The 17,758-nt window shown below is 44.4% G+C and overlaps 1 protein-coding gene and 1 long non-coding RNA gene across 2 annotated transcripts in view; one reads left to right on the plus strand and one right to left on the minus strand.

The window, feature by feature from the left end:
* The window catches only part of Ticrr (TOPBP1 interacting checkpoint and replication regulator), a 37,910-nt gene extending 30,608 nt beyond the window's left edge, over positions 1-7,302 (minus strand). The window contains exons 1-5 of the mRNA XM_048434885.3: positions 6,534-7,302; positions 4,378-4,657; positions 4,064-4,290; positions 2,394-2,628; positions 287-416 (exon numbers count right to left, since the gene is read on the minus strand). Coding sequence (XP_048290842.3) covers positions 287-416; positions 2,394-2,628; positions 4,064-4,290; positions 4,378-4,657; positions 6,534-7,196 — 1,535 coding nt within the window. The 5' untranslated portion in view covers positions 7,197-7,302. The remainder of the gene's footprint in view (positions 1-286; positions 417-2,393; positions 2,629-4,063; positions 4,291-4,377; positions 4,658-6,533) is intronic.
* A 293-nt stretch (positions 7,303-7,595) lies between these two features.
* LOC146889891 (uncharacterized) lies at positions 7,596-12,681 on the plus strand. The gene is made up of 3 exons (XR_014999413.2): positions 7,596-7,733; positions 8,200-8,373; positions 12,070-12,681. It is a non-coding gene; the product is annotated as an uncharacterized LOC146889891 (long non-coding RNA).
* Positions 12,682-17,758: the final 5,077 nt, after the last annotated feature.

Below are 17,758 nucleotides of genomic sequence, written 5' to 3' on the forward strand. Positions count from 1 at the left end.
AGACGTGTTTGTATACTATGTATTTATATTTGTCTGAAATATTCCTCTAAACGCATTTAAAAATTATCCTATTTTTCTATTCTCAGAAATTTACTTCGTTTAAAAAGTATCTTTTAGTACAAGAAAACAAAATGCAGAGAGCCACCACACTGCATCAAGTTGATAAATCTGCAATAGTAAAACATGACACTGAGTTATTGAAGGGTAAGCTCTCTTATGACAAGCCTGTTCACATCTGACTATTGACTTTAATAATCAATATTCAAAAATATGTATAAAGCTTTACCAAAATGATTCCATCAAGTCTGAAGTGGCACCACTGACGTTAGAGAAAGGAAACCACTTTTCCATAAGAGCTGGACTCCAGGGGCTGGTGCGACTAAGCTCCTGCTGGGCCCACTCTGGAACACAGGGGGCTAAAGGACAAAAACAGAAGAAGACATCAGAACCAAGGAGAAAATTCAATTCTTTGTCCCTGGACTGACTCCCTCTCTCCAAAGGGCACGTAAATGCTCACTGTTAATAACAATCGCATTCTGCATTACCGACTCCTGCAGGTCTATCTTGTCTGCAATCAAGGTAGGAGGGGGTGGGGAATACAAACACAATTTGAAGCTTTTTGCTCCGATTATTCTCACAACCTTTGATCTTAATTCTGAAATATTCCTCTAAATGCACTTTAAAATTGTACTATTTTTCTATACTAAGAAATTTACTTCCTTTTAAAAGTGCCTTTTAGTACAAGAATAAATAATGTACTAACATAAAAGCAGTCTAAAACCATAGAGCAGAACCACCATATTGCATCAAGTTGGTAATTCTGAGACAGTAAGATGCGACACTGAGTTATAGAAGAGTAGGTTCCCTTGGAACAGGCCTGCTAGAGGGTGTGTTTGGAGCACCTACCAAGCTTCAGTAGGACTTCATGAATAGGATCTTATCTGGATAGAGTATGGTGGGGAGCCTGGACAGTAAGGCATCATGCCAACTTACGTATTCCAAGAAACTGAGCCATGCTAGAACACTCTGGCAAAATACTCAGAATGCTGTTTTATAGTATTCTAAAACAGCTTTCTGATCTGTTTCTAAAGACTTTACAAATAGCCTACCCACACCTGACAAATGAGACAATAACACAGATACAAAATAATTCATTGCTTTGGTTAATATGTATTATTTCAAATATGCTAATACGGCATCCTACCTAAAAAGCAACAATTGAATTTAGAGTGAGTTAACATAAACACATAGGAGAACACAGTACTATCCACTGCCCTCTTCCAGCCTACACTCTTGCCCTCGGGCCACATTCTTTTCCTTGCCACTTGGCCACATCTCTAGAATACCAATCCCAACCTTTCCTTTCACTCCTTTTCACAGCAGCATCTTTACCTCTTATCGATGGAATGAAAAACACGCACTCAGCAGTTTACTGACGAATATAATGCACCTTTACAAAAGTTGTTGATTATATTACTGTGTATGTGCGTGTAACAATGTGCACATGGAGATCAGGAGACAACGTTGTAGAGCTGGTTCTTTCTTTCTTTCCAGAGATCAAACTTAGATTCTCAGGCTGGGCAGCAAGCATTCTTAGTCCCTCTGAGCCATCTCCACAGTCCTCACGGTTTTTTGTAATTTTATGTGTATGGGTGCATGTGTCTGTGCACCACTTTGTATAGAGCCCGTGACGGCTGTGAGAAGGCACCCATGATCTCATTATAGATGGCTGTGAGCCATATATGTGGGAGCTGGGAATTGAACGCAGGTCCTCCAGGGCAGCAGTCAGTGCTCTTAAGCCCTCATGCAGCCTTCTCCACCCCAAGCTTTAAAATTAATTTTTCAGTGTATAAAATATAGGTTTCACTGTATTTTCATTCAAATTTTTTTCATTGGGACTTTTATCATGCATCATTGAACCTTGTTCATATTTATCACCCGTTCCTAAACTGTCCCAATTCTGCTGTTCCCCTTCCCACCTTCATGTCACATATATATGTATGTATACAGAAAGATAGTACCCGCATGAGAGAAATATATATTGTCTTCCTTTCCTAGTACATTTTTACCCTCCTGCTTTTTTAAATCTCCCTCTACTTTTATGTCCTATCCATCTACATGTATAGTCATAAACTATAGCAATAGTCAAGCTTCAAAAAAAAAAAAAAAGCCAGGCTTCATCTTATCACGACTTTCAAAGTGTTCTATAGAGCCTTCAGCTGAAGGCCTTCAGGATTTCTAAAACTAGAAACTTAAACTGCCTATAGCTTATAATAGGGCTTGCTTTTTATCTGTCTTACAACATCCTAGGGTTCCACTACATGCATGATGGAAAGGGCTGGAAGAGACTGCAAACCACCCATGACATGCTAATTACTGGTGGGAAAACTTACCAGAAGAAGCAAGATCTTCAGATAAATTATGAACCTGATTCAGTACACTATCTACAACATCTGAGAAAAGGGGCGCCTTTTCCTGGGGGCCTTCAGCCCCAGCTGTCTGGAGAAAACACCTTTGAAATTCAGCTTCTTTGGCTCGGAACACTGTGAGAATCATAGCATTGGCAGAGAATGGGGAAATAATTCCTGTGATGGGGGGCCAGCCTTCACCAGGATCTACACTGGCAACCTGCAAAGAAATGCTAATTAGTTGAGACTATTATTGTCAATATGCCTAAAAGAATGTAGCCTACTAGGAGACAGAACAATAGTTGGCTAACAGTGGCAGAAGAGAACTTACAGTTACTAATTATACAGTCTCTAAATCTCAACCTATAAGAAAAAGTTTACAGTGCCAGTAATATTTACTACATGCTTATTGTCTCTGCATCCATCCAATTGTATTTGCTTTATTTTAATAGTCAGAAGCAGAAAACAAGATTTATTCAATTGGGAAAAAGAATAAAGAACTCCTGGCCCACTTTCTTCAAGTTTAGAATATGGCAACCAAAGCAAGCCCAGCTATATATACATGCATTGCAAGTTTGCCGAATCTTACAACCACTCAATTTAAAACGATTATCACTTCTACTTTATAGGATGGATTGAAGCTTAGGAAAAAGCTACTTGTTTAAGGTCACCTGTTGGTGTAAGAAAATGCTACTAGGTACATCTGACTTCAGAACAAAGTACTTCACTGTGAGGCAATACAATCACTGAAGGGATTTAGCCAACACACATCTAGACAGTAGAGCTGAGACCTAATCCAGACGCCTGCCTCCCCAAGCTTATCTACCTAGTATAACCAAGTTTTGCATCACATTAGTAATAACACAATAAAGTGTTCTTTCCAGTGGAGCATGCAACTCTTATGACAGTTCCCACAGATCTAGAATCTTCCTCTAGAATCTTTTACCACAGGATCCAGAATAAGGATATTTCCTGAGATTACAAAGAAAAATAAGGAATTTGAGAGTAATTTCAAAATAGGCATCATAGTTGGGCGTGGTGCTACACAACATTTATCCTAGCACTGGAGGGACAGGGGCAGGCGGATCTCTGACTTCAAGGCCAGTCTGGTTTACAAAGTTGAGTTCCAGGCCAGCAAGGGCTACAAAGTGAGATTCTGTCTTAAAAAGCCAAAACAAAAGAAACAAAAGAAGCCACCATTTTAAAGTCAAAGTTGGATATATTTGTGTTCCTTTCAGAAGACAGTTCTAAGTTTGAGTACCTATTCTTAAATTATTATATTTAATTTTACATTATAGCAGCTTTTTCTTAAATAGATTAAACTAAAAGTATATTACAGAATATTTAATAAATAGTAAGAAACCACCCATCATCTCATTCTCATTCAACGCTCATTGAGTCAACTACATTTTCCCCATGTAAATTCAGGGTCTTTAACTTAATTGGATTTATAACGTTTGCAACTTCACAAATGGTTTCTTCACTAATAATCATCATTTTTGTTATGCTTCAGTACAAACAACATTATTTGAAAAACACCACCAATTTCAGTAAGAGTGTATCAGGTAGGCAATCCTTGGCATTTTCTGAACAAGCTTGTTTCATCTCACCAGTGTGCTATTGACAAGAATCCCTGACGTGTGGAGGACACCTACCAGATGGAATTCTTCAGCAGTCAACCTGCTTACCAGCTCCTGAAACAACAGCCTTTGAGCCCCTGGACTTTGTAGCATCCAGTTGTCCGTGCCTAACTCACTACTCATTGAGAGAGACCACTGGGCCACTGAGCCTATTAGAAATATTCGGATTGGCTTCTGGAAATGTCTCTGATGCATGGCTAAGGGCTCTAGGGAGATTGTCCATGTTTCTTGAATTTCTTTTCCTGATAGAAATAAAGAATATTAAAATTTTAATGTATGAAATAGTTTCTAAAAGAGATTTCATAGCAAGAATGAAAAGAATTGCTTACCTTTAACAGGGAGAAACAATGTCCCTTCAGTCTGGGGAAATGAGGCTTCATACTCGGGAGAATTATAGAGTAAGCAGTTTACAGTGGCATCTATTGGCAGAGCTGAGATCCACGGGGAGAGGTGAGGTTCATGTGACAGCTGGTCACCACTCTGCAGTACCGTTTCCCTGACTTTAGAAAAACCCAGGCTCCAAGTTTCGGGTGGCAAGATGGTGCCTCCGCCATGGTGGAGCAGTTCACAAACTGTCCAGTATCCAGCGTGGTCTGGGGAGGTCCACAACTAAGATGAACATGACAAAGAGCTTAGGTTAGTGCAAATTAAGCATTTATGAATAAACTAGAGGAAATTGGGGAAAAGTTGATACCAACATTAAAGGGTCAAATTATACAATTAATGTGTCTGTTGAACCAAATACAAATAACGGCTAGCATCTATTACTACACAGTCATAATTACCACATAACATTCCTTCAAGAAAACAGAGTACTGGGGAGATGACTATCAATAAAGAGCTTGCCTTGGAGGTATAAGGACTTGAATTCAAACCCCAGAATCCAGGTTAAAAAGCCAAGCACAGTGACACATGCTTTTAAACCTAGCACCGAGATATAGAGTGGTTATCTTTAGGGTGTACTGGCTGGCTAACTTACTTGGTGAGTTTCACTTGAGCAACACCACCCAAAATTGCCTACTGCCCTCCTACACACATGAAACACAAATGAATATAAACTACAGAGAAAGAAAAGATTCGATTTTTTTTAAAGTAGATCTCTTTTTAGTGCTTTTCATGTTTTTATACGCATATATGTAAGTATATGCAGTGTATGTGGGTGTCCTCAAAGGCCAGCTAACACTACATACAGTTATGAACCATCCAACATGGGTGCTGGGAGCCCAACTCAGGTCCTCTTGGGAGAGCAGCAAATACTCTTCAGTCCTGGGTTGCTCTTCCAGAGGACCCAGATTCAATTCCCAACAGCTACATGGTACCTTAAAACTATCTGTAACTCCAGTTCCAGGGGATCTGACACCTTTTTCTGAACTGCATGGGCACCAAGAGCACAAGTAACACAGACATAAATGCAGACAGAACACGTTCAGTCCAAGAATGAAACCACCTTCATGTTTGTAAAAATGGCACTTCCATGGACTTTGAGGGATCAACTAAATGTCACAGCACTTGGGAGGCTAAAGCAGGAAGACTGAATTCCAGGACAACCTGAGCTATACACCGGTCTCAGCTTTAAAAACAAAAAACACAATATATTCTGAAAGTTTTCTTTCAGTTGTGCACACCATATAAGTGCTGTAACAGCAAATAACAATTCATCAATTAACCTGTTATCATACATGCAGTTCACTACTATATGGAAGAAAGCAAACTAGTTCAGATATCACTGTTATGACTATTGAAACTGATTCAGCCAAGACCAGCTTGGAAAGGTGGAGTGGGGCAAAACTTAATAGAGCATGTTGACTTTTCATTTACATGTGTTCAATGTATACAATTCTCCCAGAATTTCACCACACCCAATTTACACTGTTGGGATTAAAGGTGGTGGGCTGGGCGGCCACCATGCCAAGCCAACAACAAAAGTTAACACAGGTTTCTACAGCTTTCGAAGGGGGAGGACTAGAGGTCCAGGAAGACAGGGCAGCTCAAGACAAAACAAGCAGTCAAGATCTGTGACCTGAGCCGGGCGGTGGTGGGGAACGCCTTTAATCCCTGCACTAGGGAGGCAGAGGCAGCGGATCTCTGCGAGTTCGTGGCCAGCCTGGACTACAGAGTGAATTTCCAGGGCAGCCAGGACAACACAGAGTAACCCTGTCTCGGAAAAACCAAAAAAGAAAAAAGATCCGTGGCCTGGCCGAACCAAGCTTCCACATGCTGGAACAAAGTCCTGTGCAGGAAAATTAAGTACGCGAAAGCACACAACTACCAAAGTGCAGAGGCTCTTCCACACTCGTACTTAGTAAATACCCAGAACCTACTCATTTTGTTGGGGAAAACCGTCCCTCTTTGGGACCCGCAGGGGTTTCCTTCGGAAGGGACGTGGGGTCACGATGCACCGTTCATTCTGGGTCTATGGCCCTCTACAGGACCTGCCAAGTTCTCGCTGGATCTAGTCCTGGATCCGAGACCACGCTCACCTTACCTTAGACCGCTCGGTGGTGTCCACCCAGTACAAGGTTATATTTCGGGCGATCATGACCTCCTGGACCCTCTTGGGCAGCACCTTCTCCATCACCTGCCTGGGGGTTAGCGGCACGCGTTGGGCCTGGGCCTCGCACCCGGACACGAACTGCAACAGCTCCCTCTGCGAGTGCGGACAGGGCGCCAGGAGGAAGACGGCGTTCCCAAAGCCCCCGAGCGCAGCCTGGGCCTCCCGGGCCTCGCTGTCGGCGTCCAGCAGTCTCCGGCCGCTGCTCCGCAGGATCGGCTTCGTGGGCGACGTGATCTCCGGTCGATCCCACTGATAATCTAGCAGCGTCTCCATCAGGGCACCGTGCGTGTGGGTGGCCCTGGGCGTCGGGCCGGGCAGGTGGGCGCCGGGAGCGCGATCGCCGAGCCTGGCCTCCAGCTCCTCCTCGAAGTCCTCCCAGGAGCGGCTCCCCAGCTCGCGGAAGTCAGACACGCGGGAGGGCCGGCTCCGGGCCCCCTGGGAGTCGAAGAACTTGAAGGCCCAGTGGACCCGGGCCAGGCCGAAGCGGCAGCTTAGGTAAGTGAGGAGGCGCAGGGCGGCGCGCCGGGCCGGGCTGTGGCGAGCGGCGTCGCCCGCGGTGTCCACCAGCAGCAGCACTTTATGACAGCAGGCCATCTTCGGCCGCCACCGGGCTCAGCCCCGGTCTCGCGCTGCCCTTCCCGAAGCAAGGCACTCTACTCAGCGAACCAGCGCCATTGCCCGCTTCTCTGAGGCTCCGAAGCCTCCCGCGCTCCGCGACAGCTGCCGCTATTGGAGGAACTGGTTCCCAAGCTTGCTTCTTATTGGCTGTGAGCTGAACGTAAGTTACGTAAGCACTCCCATTTTTAACCCTAACTGGAAGGAGTGCAGAAAAGTCCCGCTTGATTGGTGGAGGGTGAGACTGTGGGCGGGGCGATGAATTCCGGGGAGACCTTCAGTCGTCATTGGCCTGAGCCTTCGTTTTAAAATTTAAAGAGGCGGTACTTCGGGGGCTGTGCGTGTCGGAGGCGGGGCTTGTTTCCTGGGACCCCGGAGCCTGGGCGGTGCGCGGGCAGGGATTTGGCATAGCTAGTAGACTACTCTGAAGTCTTTAGGGAACAGAATCCGATGACGGAGGCTTTAGTTTTTTCCCGTAAAGATGAATTTCATAATCTCCACGCTCGGGAGGCGGAGGTAGGAGGATCGAGGGTTCCAGGCCAGCCGGGACTACTTAGCTAGGCCACTACTGGAGCAGGGAGTACAGTGGAAGGGATGTGGATCCTGTGAAGGACAGGAAGGCAGGGGAAAGGTTTCCAGGAAGGAAGGGAAGTGACAGGACTCGGGGTCCTAGGTGGAAGAATTCGATATACAGGCCACTAAAGGAGTCAAAATAGAAGCAGTGAGATCCACGAGGAGTCTGCAGAACATCTGGGAGACTGTCTTACAAACTAACGAAGGAACGAACACACCAGAGAGTACCTAAGTCAGTTCTTTCGGTGCAAAAAAATTATACCAGAACGTCTATATTCCCAGAACCTGCCTTTTAAAAAAATCCTAACCCTCATCCATTCAATATATGCTAGTGTTTTGTGGCATTTTGTTTTAAACTTATTTTTGTTGCTTGTTTGTTTGTTGTGACTTTCTCTTGTATCCCAAACAGGCCTCAAACCGGTGAATTACCTTGAACCTCTCTGGTCACTCCGCCTCCGCGTCCCCAGTGCTGGATTGCAGGCGTGCCCTATTAAACCCTGTTTATGGAGCATTGAGTGTCAGATCCACAGCTTGCGCATGCTGGACAGCCAAGCACCTGTACCAACATCTCCAACATCCATAGGTGTTTCTTTTTCTTCTTTTTAATTTATTGTATGTTGGGGGAATGGTTGCTGGCGATGGAACCCAGGGCCTGGCAGGTACCTGTCGACAATGCTCCCTCTCAGCCTCACCCCTGGCCACTGGATAGTACTTATTTTATTTATTTATTTTTAAATTTTAAATATATGAGTGTTTTGATATCATGTATAGATATCATGTGCATGCCTGTGGACGGAGATCAGAATACGATGTTGGATCCCTTGGAACTGAAGTTACAGATGGTTGTGAGCCACCACATGGGTGCTGGGAATTGAACTCCGATCTTAGCAAGAACAAGTGCTCTACACCACTGAGCCATCTCTTCTGCCCCTCATATGGGTTTTTGTTTGTTTGTTTGTTTTTGTTTTTGTTTTTTTGTTACCAGACTAAGGGGATTTAGGATTATCTGATGGAGTGTTAACTTAAAATTTCTTTTCAAAACAGGGCACATAGCCTTGTAAAATTTCTGTAATAAAGCCGCATATTAATGTTAATAGTGCAATCACAAATCAATACATAAAAATAATGAATATGACACCATTCCTAGAATGCCAACCATATTTTGAAGAAAGAAAAAGATAACTTGAACAAATCTTACACTTAAGTTGTCCAGATAAGATTTGGAATTACTGAGACTGTTAGATTTTTGTTAACATTGTTCTGTTTTTAATAAAAAGACCTTGACATGTAGCTCAGATTGGCCTGGAGCTCTCTCTCCCTGGTCCTCCTGCCTCCGACCTCCAAGTGTTGGAATTACAGTGTGTACCGCCTTGCCGGGTGAGGTCTTTGAAACAGAGATTACAGTGTATACCACCATGTGTGGTGAAGGCATTTGAAACAGGGATTACAGTGTGTACCACCATGCCGGGCGAGGGCTTTTAGAACAGATTGTTTTCTTATAAGGATAAAAAACCATGGACCTTAACATAAGTGTTTGTTGTACTTTGAAATATTAGCTGGGCGTGTTGGCATGTTCTTATAATTGAAGCACTTAGGAGTAAATCTGAGACAGGAGAATCCAGAGTTCTTGAGTTGTGTTGCAAAATTCTGTCTTAAAAAAAAAAAGATTAAAATGCCAAATGCTAATGGAGGCATGCCTTTAATCCCAGCACTGGGGAGGCAGAGGCAGGTCGATCTCTGTGAGCTCAAGGCCAGCTTTATTTACAGAGTGAGTTCCAGGACAGCCAGAGCTGTTACAAAAAAAACCCTGTCTCAAAAAACAAAACAAAAAAGTATAATTAGTTAGGCATGTCAAAACGTCTTGTACTTATTTATATCATTGTTTCTAAGTTTATTTTACACTTCATTATATATGTATTAATAGAAAAGAGCTGGGCATGGTTGCTCTGTGCTTTTAATTCCAGCACTCAAGAGGCAGAGACAGGCAGATCTCTGAGTTCAAAGCTAACTAGGTCTACATAGTTCTAGGCCAGCCAGGGCTACAGTGTGAGACCCACTCTACGTAAGGTCTCAGAGAGGTGGGAGGTGGGGCTGGAGCAATCGTGGTAAAGATCAGTTGTTGCTCTTGCAGAGGACCTGGGTTCATTCCCAGTATGCATTGGTGGCACACATCCATCCATAACTACAATTCCAGGAAGTCTGATGATGCCCTATTCTGATTGCCATGGATACCAGACATACATGAAGTGTGTATACATACGTGTATGAAAACACTTATACACATAAAATAAATATTTTTTAAAGTAGCTACACATAACTTGGGGATTAATTATACATATTGTTAGGAGCCATGTGACCTAGTTTCAGACCAGTATATGAGTACTTGTCCACGGGTCTCCAGATGAGGCACAGCCCTCGGCAGACCAGCAAGAGGAATATGGTGCAGAATACTGCCGGGACCACATGGCCTGCATGCTCTCTTCTCTCTTGTAATGTTGATGATTCTCTGGGTGGTTTTAATGTCATTTTGTTGATAATGCATGGGACAGATGTGATCATTCCTGGAAATTCCATTTTTTCTTAAATATTTTCCCCTAAAATTCTTTGGGAGCTGATGTTTCTCAGATTTCTTGTCTGGGGATGCCAGCGATCACTTCAGACCCTGGGAGCTGTTCCGATAGGCAGATCACCCCTATTTCTGTAAATATGTTTTAAACAGGGTTGTTTTGAAAATGCATGCCTATGTTTATCACCTTTAGTTTCGTAAAGACAGGCTCTGGCTCGGTATTTGGCCAAGCTTGCAAAATGATAAGTGTTGTTTATGGTTTAAAGGTGTTTTGATGTAAAAGTTGGGAAAAAATATTTATTTTTGCTGGAGGTTAACACTGAAAGATGGAAAAAACGTGTTTGTTAGTATGGAAAATACGCTTGTTTTTACATATAAATAAAGACTACTAGAGCTATTCAGGGCGATCCACTTGTGGGAAAGTCATCCAGTGGTCGGACAGTTCTTAGCACCAACACCCCTTCCCCATCTCAGGACCTGAATCCAGGCTGTGGCAGGACCACAACAACATATGTTGGGGATACAGATTCAACACCTTTCTATGTGTATTTTTTTTTTAAAGATATAAGTCTGCATGTAAGCCTACATGCCAGAAGATCCCATTATAGATGGTTGTGAGCCACCATGTGGTTGCTGGAATTGAACTCAGGACCCCTGAAAGAGTAGCCAGTGCTCTTAACCTCTGAGCCATCTCTCCAGCCCCTCTATATGTATTTTTAAAAGATTTCTTGGGGCTGGAGAGATGGCCTGGGATTGTGAGCTAAAAATCACTCTTTTCACCCCCCCTAATTTGCTTTACGTCAGACTATTTATCCCATCAGCAGAAACGAAACAAGGCTAATTCCCCAGGTGGGAAAGCTTCAGGTGTGCTGTTAGATATGCGAGTGCGTATAGAGAAACGGGGAGAAGCTGGGGCGAAGAGGTAACTTGGAAATGATGCGCACCTAGCTGCCATTTAAAGTCCTACGCCTGGATGAGCTCCCCAGGGTGTCTCAGCGCCAGGTGGTGAGGGGGCCGGGGGCCAGACTGCCATCTGAGTTGTGGGTGTGAAGAATAGCAAGGACAGGTGCTTCCCGATCCGGGTAAGAAGGCTGGCTGCAGAGTCCCCATGGCTGACTCAGATTTGCCGGCTTTGATGACCAATAAAATGAATCCTCAGGCTGCCTTCTCTTAAGGTAAATTGAAAATCGATGGTAATACGGACCTTCAATGATGTTACAAAGCTTTTGGCTTCGGTCGGGCAGAGCTAAGCCACTAAGAGCTCCCTTGGGCAACCTCGGAACATCCAGATGAGATGGAGAGTCATGTAGATATCCATGTCTCAGTGTCAGAACCTAGACTGGCACTTCCCAGCCGCAGTGGGTGTGGACAGCTGAGATTTTCTTGAGCTTTGAGCCTGCTACCCTGAGGAATCGCATACCACTGTATGTCAAACTACTATTGCAACAATGGTTTGGGGTAAATTTGAATTTCAGACTAAAATTAAGAACAATAAAATTGGGCGAGAGCTCTGTGGTTAAGAGTACTTGCTCTTGGAAAGGACCCAGATTCAATTCCCAGCCTCCACATGGAGGCGTCCCACCTCCTCAGGCTGCAGGCATGCACACGGTACACTGACATGCTTGCAGGCAAAACACCCATACACACAAAATAGTAAGATAAAAAAATTTTAAAAGGACAGTAGACTAAAAATATTCTTTTTTTCTGATCCAGGGAGATGAGTCAGTGAGAACGCACTAACCTGGTGATGGGAGTTCAATCCCCAGAACCCACAGAAAGCCAGAGTAGTGGCCGCCTGCAATCCCAGCACTCCCACAGCAAAACGGGAGGCAGAGACAGAAGCCGCTGGAAGCTTGAAGGGCTGCTAGCTTGAAATAACACAGCGTGGTGGAGACAGGCTATACCCTGCCTCAATAGGGCTGAAGGAGAGAGCGGCTCCCCAAAGCTATTCTCCGCCCACGCGTCCAGCAGGAGCTATGATGAAACTTAATCTCACTGACCAAGGAAGCAGAGTGCTTAGGTAGGAAGTGAGATCTTCAAAGGCCACCCCAGTGACCTACCTCGGTACACAATCTTAAAAAATAAGTAAATAAATTAATTAATTAAAAAAAAAGCCACCACCGAACTTGGAACTAAATGCTCAAATACGTGAGCCTGTGGTGGACACTTCGTTTTCAAACCGTAACAAGCCGCGTCTTTCTCTTTGTAGCCTTACCTAGCGAATGCGTATTCAGTAATTTGCGTTAAAATATTACCAATAATTTATTTCTCCGGTTAGAAAGTAGACCGATATTATAAAGTACCACCAGGGGGCGACGGCAGCTCTCCATCAAGGGCTCTGACTTTTGTTTCACAGAGCTGCTTGACCTTATTTTGCCTAAGAAAAGCAGAAACCATTGCGATCCACCCTCCACCCCCCAACACCTCTCAAAAGACCTTGGGTGACTGAGAGGCTGCATCTGGGACACATAAGTCCTCTTCTTTTGGAGAAAGCTGCTTCCTTTTCCCCCACAAATAGAAGAGAAATCAAGTATTTTTAGCACCTAGTGGGACGGTCGGGAGCCGGGCCGCCTTTTGGTGATTCTGGTGCTATTTTCTTCCTCCTTCCACACATGAGCGAACTGAGGCTCAGACTAATTCTCACAGCTAGCAAGGGAGACGCAGGACTGGGTTTAGTCTCTGCCAAAGTCCTCACTGCTTTCCCCGAAAGACGCGGACAGCCTCCCCTCAACCCTCATCTTCCCACCGCCATCCAGCCAGCAATGGGTGGGCATTTAGTGCTCCCGTGGCGGCAGCGGATACTAGCTAGGGAAGTTGTGTCTCATCCCTCCTGACTACATGCCAGCAAGCCTGTGTCATATGCCTGTCCCCACCTTTCCTGAACGGGAGCATTATCCACGCTGGCCTTTGAGAGCTCGGGAGTCAGGGGCCAGGACTGTGTAAGTTAAGGCGCCTGTGCAGAGTGAAGTGCCAAACCCTAAAAATGGGAGGAGCGGCCATGAAGAGATGGCTCAGCACTTAAGAGTCCTTTTGCTGATCTTCCAAAGGACATAGGTTCGAATCCTAGCACTCACATGGCAGCTTACAGCTGTCTGTAACTCCAGTCCCAGGGGATCTGATGCTCTCTTCTGACCTCCTCAGGCACCAGGCACACACGTGTTGCACAGACTTACCTACATGCAGGCCAAGCACCCATACACATAAAAATGAATAAAAATTTATTTTCAGTTGCGTGAAAGAGTGGTTTTAACTTTAATTTTAATTTTTAGTTTTTATGTATATATATGGATATGTGCATATGAGTGCAGTGCGCTCGAAGACCAGAAGAGGGCATTGCATCCCTTGGGGCTGGAATCACAGGCATTTGTAAGCGACTTGATGTGGGTGCTGGGGTCAGAACTCAGACCCTCTGTTCACTCTCTACTGAACCTTTTCTCCAGCCCCTCCAACCTCGAGACAGAATGCTTAGAAGGGACCTGGGTTTAGACAATCTGATGGTGCCATCTTTAAATTCATAAGCTTATTGCATTTTATTGTATTTGTTGTTATTATTATGGAGGTTTTGAGACAGGATCTCCCTCTGAGGACTTGGCTGGCATCAACCTTCCTGCTTCTGCCTTCCATGTGCTGGGTGGGATTCTAGGTGTGAACCACTGTGCCTAGTGAAGGAGAATCCCCCAACAGTGGGGCTTCCTCCCAGGCCCCGGCTTAGACACAAACCACACTTAGACACCTGAACTGTGGTCGTAAGCTCTTAGAGAGAAGGAAGCAAAGAGAAATAGCATTCTAGGTTTTTCTTTTTGAGAGGGGTAAGGGGGGGTCCTGCTTGTTTTTTGTTGTTGTTGTTGTTTTTGGTGTTTTTTTTGTTTGTTTCAAGAGAAGGTTTCTCCATTATGTAGCTTCTTTTTTTGTTCTTTTGTTTGTTTGTTTTTGAGACAGGATTTCTCTGTATTAACAGCCCTGGTTGTCTTGGAACGCACTCTGTAGACCAGGCTGGCCTCGAACTCAGAGATCCACCTGCCTCTGCTTCTCGTGTGCTGAGATCAAAGGTGTTTGTGTGCCTGGCTGAGAAATTGCATTTAATGAACACTTTCTGAATACAGGGCATCAAAGACAAGAGCATTCATATTTAATTCTCAAAAAACAAAAAAACCTACAGGGTCTTTTCAAATCCCCCATTCGTACAGCTTGGAATGGCTAAGTAAATTGCTGAATGTCTCATGGATGACTGAAGGGACTCCCACTTCAGGGTGTGGGGGGGATGGGGGACATTCTTGCAAGCTAAAGGCCTGAGACTCTGCTCTCTTCTCAACCCCACCCCCTCAGACTCCAGCAGTGCTCACTGGGCAAAACCTGTCTGCAGGCTGGTGTGGTTCCGAACTTCTGTGGTCTGGCCCTCCCTTTTCTGGCCAGGGGAGCAAGCTGTAACTGAGGGCAGCGAGGCATGGCCTAGTCCTGCCTTATCACCAGACACCCCTCATGTCAGGTGACTGTAGACATGACCTGGAACATTGTGGCTGTTTATAGACATGGAGATTCAAGGGCTAAAGGGCCATTGGGAAGGTGTCCCTCTGGAGGCCATGGGAAGGTGTCCCTCTGGAGGCCACCAGGAGAGGGGCCAGAGCAGATGGGCAGCATGGGACACCTGAGCAGAACTGAAAGTCCTTACGAGACCAGACCCCTCTGAAGGAGACCAGACCCCTCTGAAGCCTGTCGTACTTCAGAGCTACCATCCTGGCTCTCGTCAGCCCCTGGTCCTTCCCAATAGAGGACATATTTACTACAGAGGAAGGGGCTTAAATCCCTCTTGATACATGACAGGGGATATAAAGTCTCAGAAAATGAATGAGCTCCTGGGTGCAGGGACGAAAAAGAACAGGTACCTCAGAAAGTTGGAGGATGGGCAAAATTGAAACTTTCCCCAGTGGGCTATGGCCAGAGCCTGGGAAGGACGGAGTAAATTCAGCATCCTAGTGTGAGGTCACACTCCTTAGGAATCCATGCCTCCCCTTTTAGGAGTAAATCCTTGCAACTTCCTACCCTTGCACAGAGCCCAGACAGCAAGGGCCCAGCACCAGGGCCCTAAGACCTGATTGCCATCAAAGTCTGAATCCCACAGCCTCCAGGTTGTTTGGGATCAGGGCCTGGGAATCCCTCTTAAATTCATTCTTCAAAAGCATAAACAAGGCAAACTGGGGGTGTAGCTCAGTTTATAAAGTGCTTGTCTAGCTTTGGGTTCAGTTTGCCCCAGCCCTTCTCCTGATGGGCTCTCAAGCACCCTATAACCCCCACAAACTGGGTGTAGTCTGTAATCCAGCACTTGAGAGGTGGAGACAGGAGGACCAGGAGTTCAAGGCCATTCTTAGGTAGGTAGTGAGTTCAAGATCAGCTTGAACCTCAAAACACTAACATATATTCACATTGTTGCAAAACCACCATCTCATTCATGTCAGGAACTACTTCAGTATTCCATATCACACATCCATATCTTAGAAACTATGAGCTACACACACAAACATACACATACACACACACACACACACACACACACACACACACACACATTCTAAGACAAAACTATGATATGGAAGGCCAAAGCAATTTTGAACATGAATGAGGGTTGGTGGTTGTGCAACAGTGTGAAAGTATTTATTACCCCCTGAACTGAGAGATACCCTTAAAATGATGAAAAGTGTCAATTGAATCTTATATAATTTTTATTGTGATTTCAAGAATGTGGTGCTGATTGGTTTTCCGAGCAGCACAGCCCCTGCCTGGCCTGCCTGAGGCCCCAAGTATAGTTCCCAGAACTTGGAAAGTTTGAGGAAGGGAGAGGAAGAGGCCAGAAGGGAGGAGGGGGGGGTAGGGGAGAGAAGGACCTAGGGTAGGGAGTAGGGGAAAGAACAGAAGGAGGGAGGGAAGGCTTTCAAGATTCACATACAGTATTACAGGGAGGAAAGGGTTTAAAGATAAAACTGACGGTCTGGGTGAAGCTGGTGGGGATCCCTGAAAACTGTGAAGGAAGGTGTTTCCAGCCAAAGGGAGGCTCAGGGCAGAACATGGGCTCTAGCCAGGTTCAGATGCAAGCAGGGACATTAGGAAATTGTCTTCCCCAAGCCCCTGGCTAGGCATCCCAACTCTCCACACCTTCTCTAGCTTGGAGAGTTAAGTCATATTTGGACAGGGTCCTTTGAGAAGTGCTACCCATAGCCATAAAAAGGAGACAAAATTTAGACCAAAATAGGTCCTCTTCAATCAGAGATAGCATCTACATCAAAATATTTTAACATTTTTATTTGAATTCAAAATCACATGTTGTTTCAACTATTGTCCAGCTAAAGACTGCATGCCAAAACTAGCGTAAGTGATGTTTTATGTCAGGAAAGTCATTTCGGTGTCTGTTTGTTGATTTTCAAAATGCCAATCATTTTTTTTATTTTGTTTTATGTGTGAGTATGTGGGAAGGTGTCCAACCCAGTAATAAATTAAATAAAAGTTATTGTATAAAAGTTCAGATAATACTGTTATAAATAAAATAATGGCTATAATTCTTCCATTGACATTTTGATATATGTATCTGTATATATAGCTTTATGTTTAAAAAAAGGGCAGGGAGCTAAAGAGATGGCTCAATGGTTAAGAGAACTGGCTATTCTCTTCCAGATAACCTAGGTTCTATTCCCAGCACTCACATAGTGGCTTTCAACCATTTGTAACTCTAGTTCCAGGGGATTCAACACCCTTTTCTGGCCTCCATTGGCACCAGGCACACACATACACGCAGGCAAAAACACCCATACAAATAATATAAAAATTAAAAATATGATTATAGTATGCCTATTATTTTATAACTTGGAATTTTTAATTTAAAAACATTATGGGCCAGGCATCGTGGCTCATAGCTGTAATCCTAGCAATTAAGAAACAGAGACAGGAAGATTGTCACCAGTTTGAGGCTTACCTGGGCTGTGCAGTAAGTTCCGGGCTAGCCTATGCTACAGAGAGAGACTTGTCTCAAAAAAAAAAAGTTATGATGAAGTTAAACTTACTGGTTCATGTATGAAGAAGGCTGAGGCAGGAGAATTGCCGTAAGTTACAAGTTAGACCAGACTAGACTGCAATATGCCCTGTCTCACATCAAAACAAAACAAGAATTTTATGGGTAATTTTACATACCAATAAACATTCTACATTAACCTACTTTAAGAAAAAAAGGGCCTCCCATGCCTTTAATCCTAGCACTCCAGGAGGCAGAGGCAGAGGCAGAGGCAGAGGCAGGTGAATCTCTGTGAGTTAGAGATCAGTCTGATCTACAAAGAGTTTTAGGACAGTCAGGATTGTTACACAAAGAAACAAAAAACAAAAACAAATAAACCAAAAAAAGAAAAAAAAAGGAAGGAAA

Source organism: Myodes glareolus, chromosome 24 (genome assembly GCF_982192425.1).
Source record: "Myodes glareolus chromosome 24, mMyoGla1.1, whole genome shotgun sequence".
Taxonomy (NCBI): domain Eukaryota; kingdom Metazoa; phylum Chordata; class Mammalia; order Rodentia; family Cricetidae; genus Myodes; species Myodes glareolus.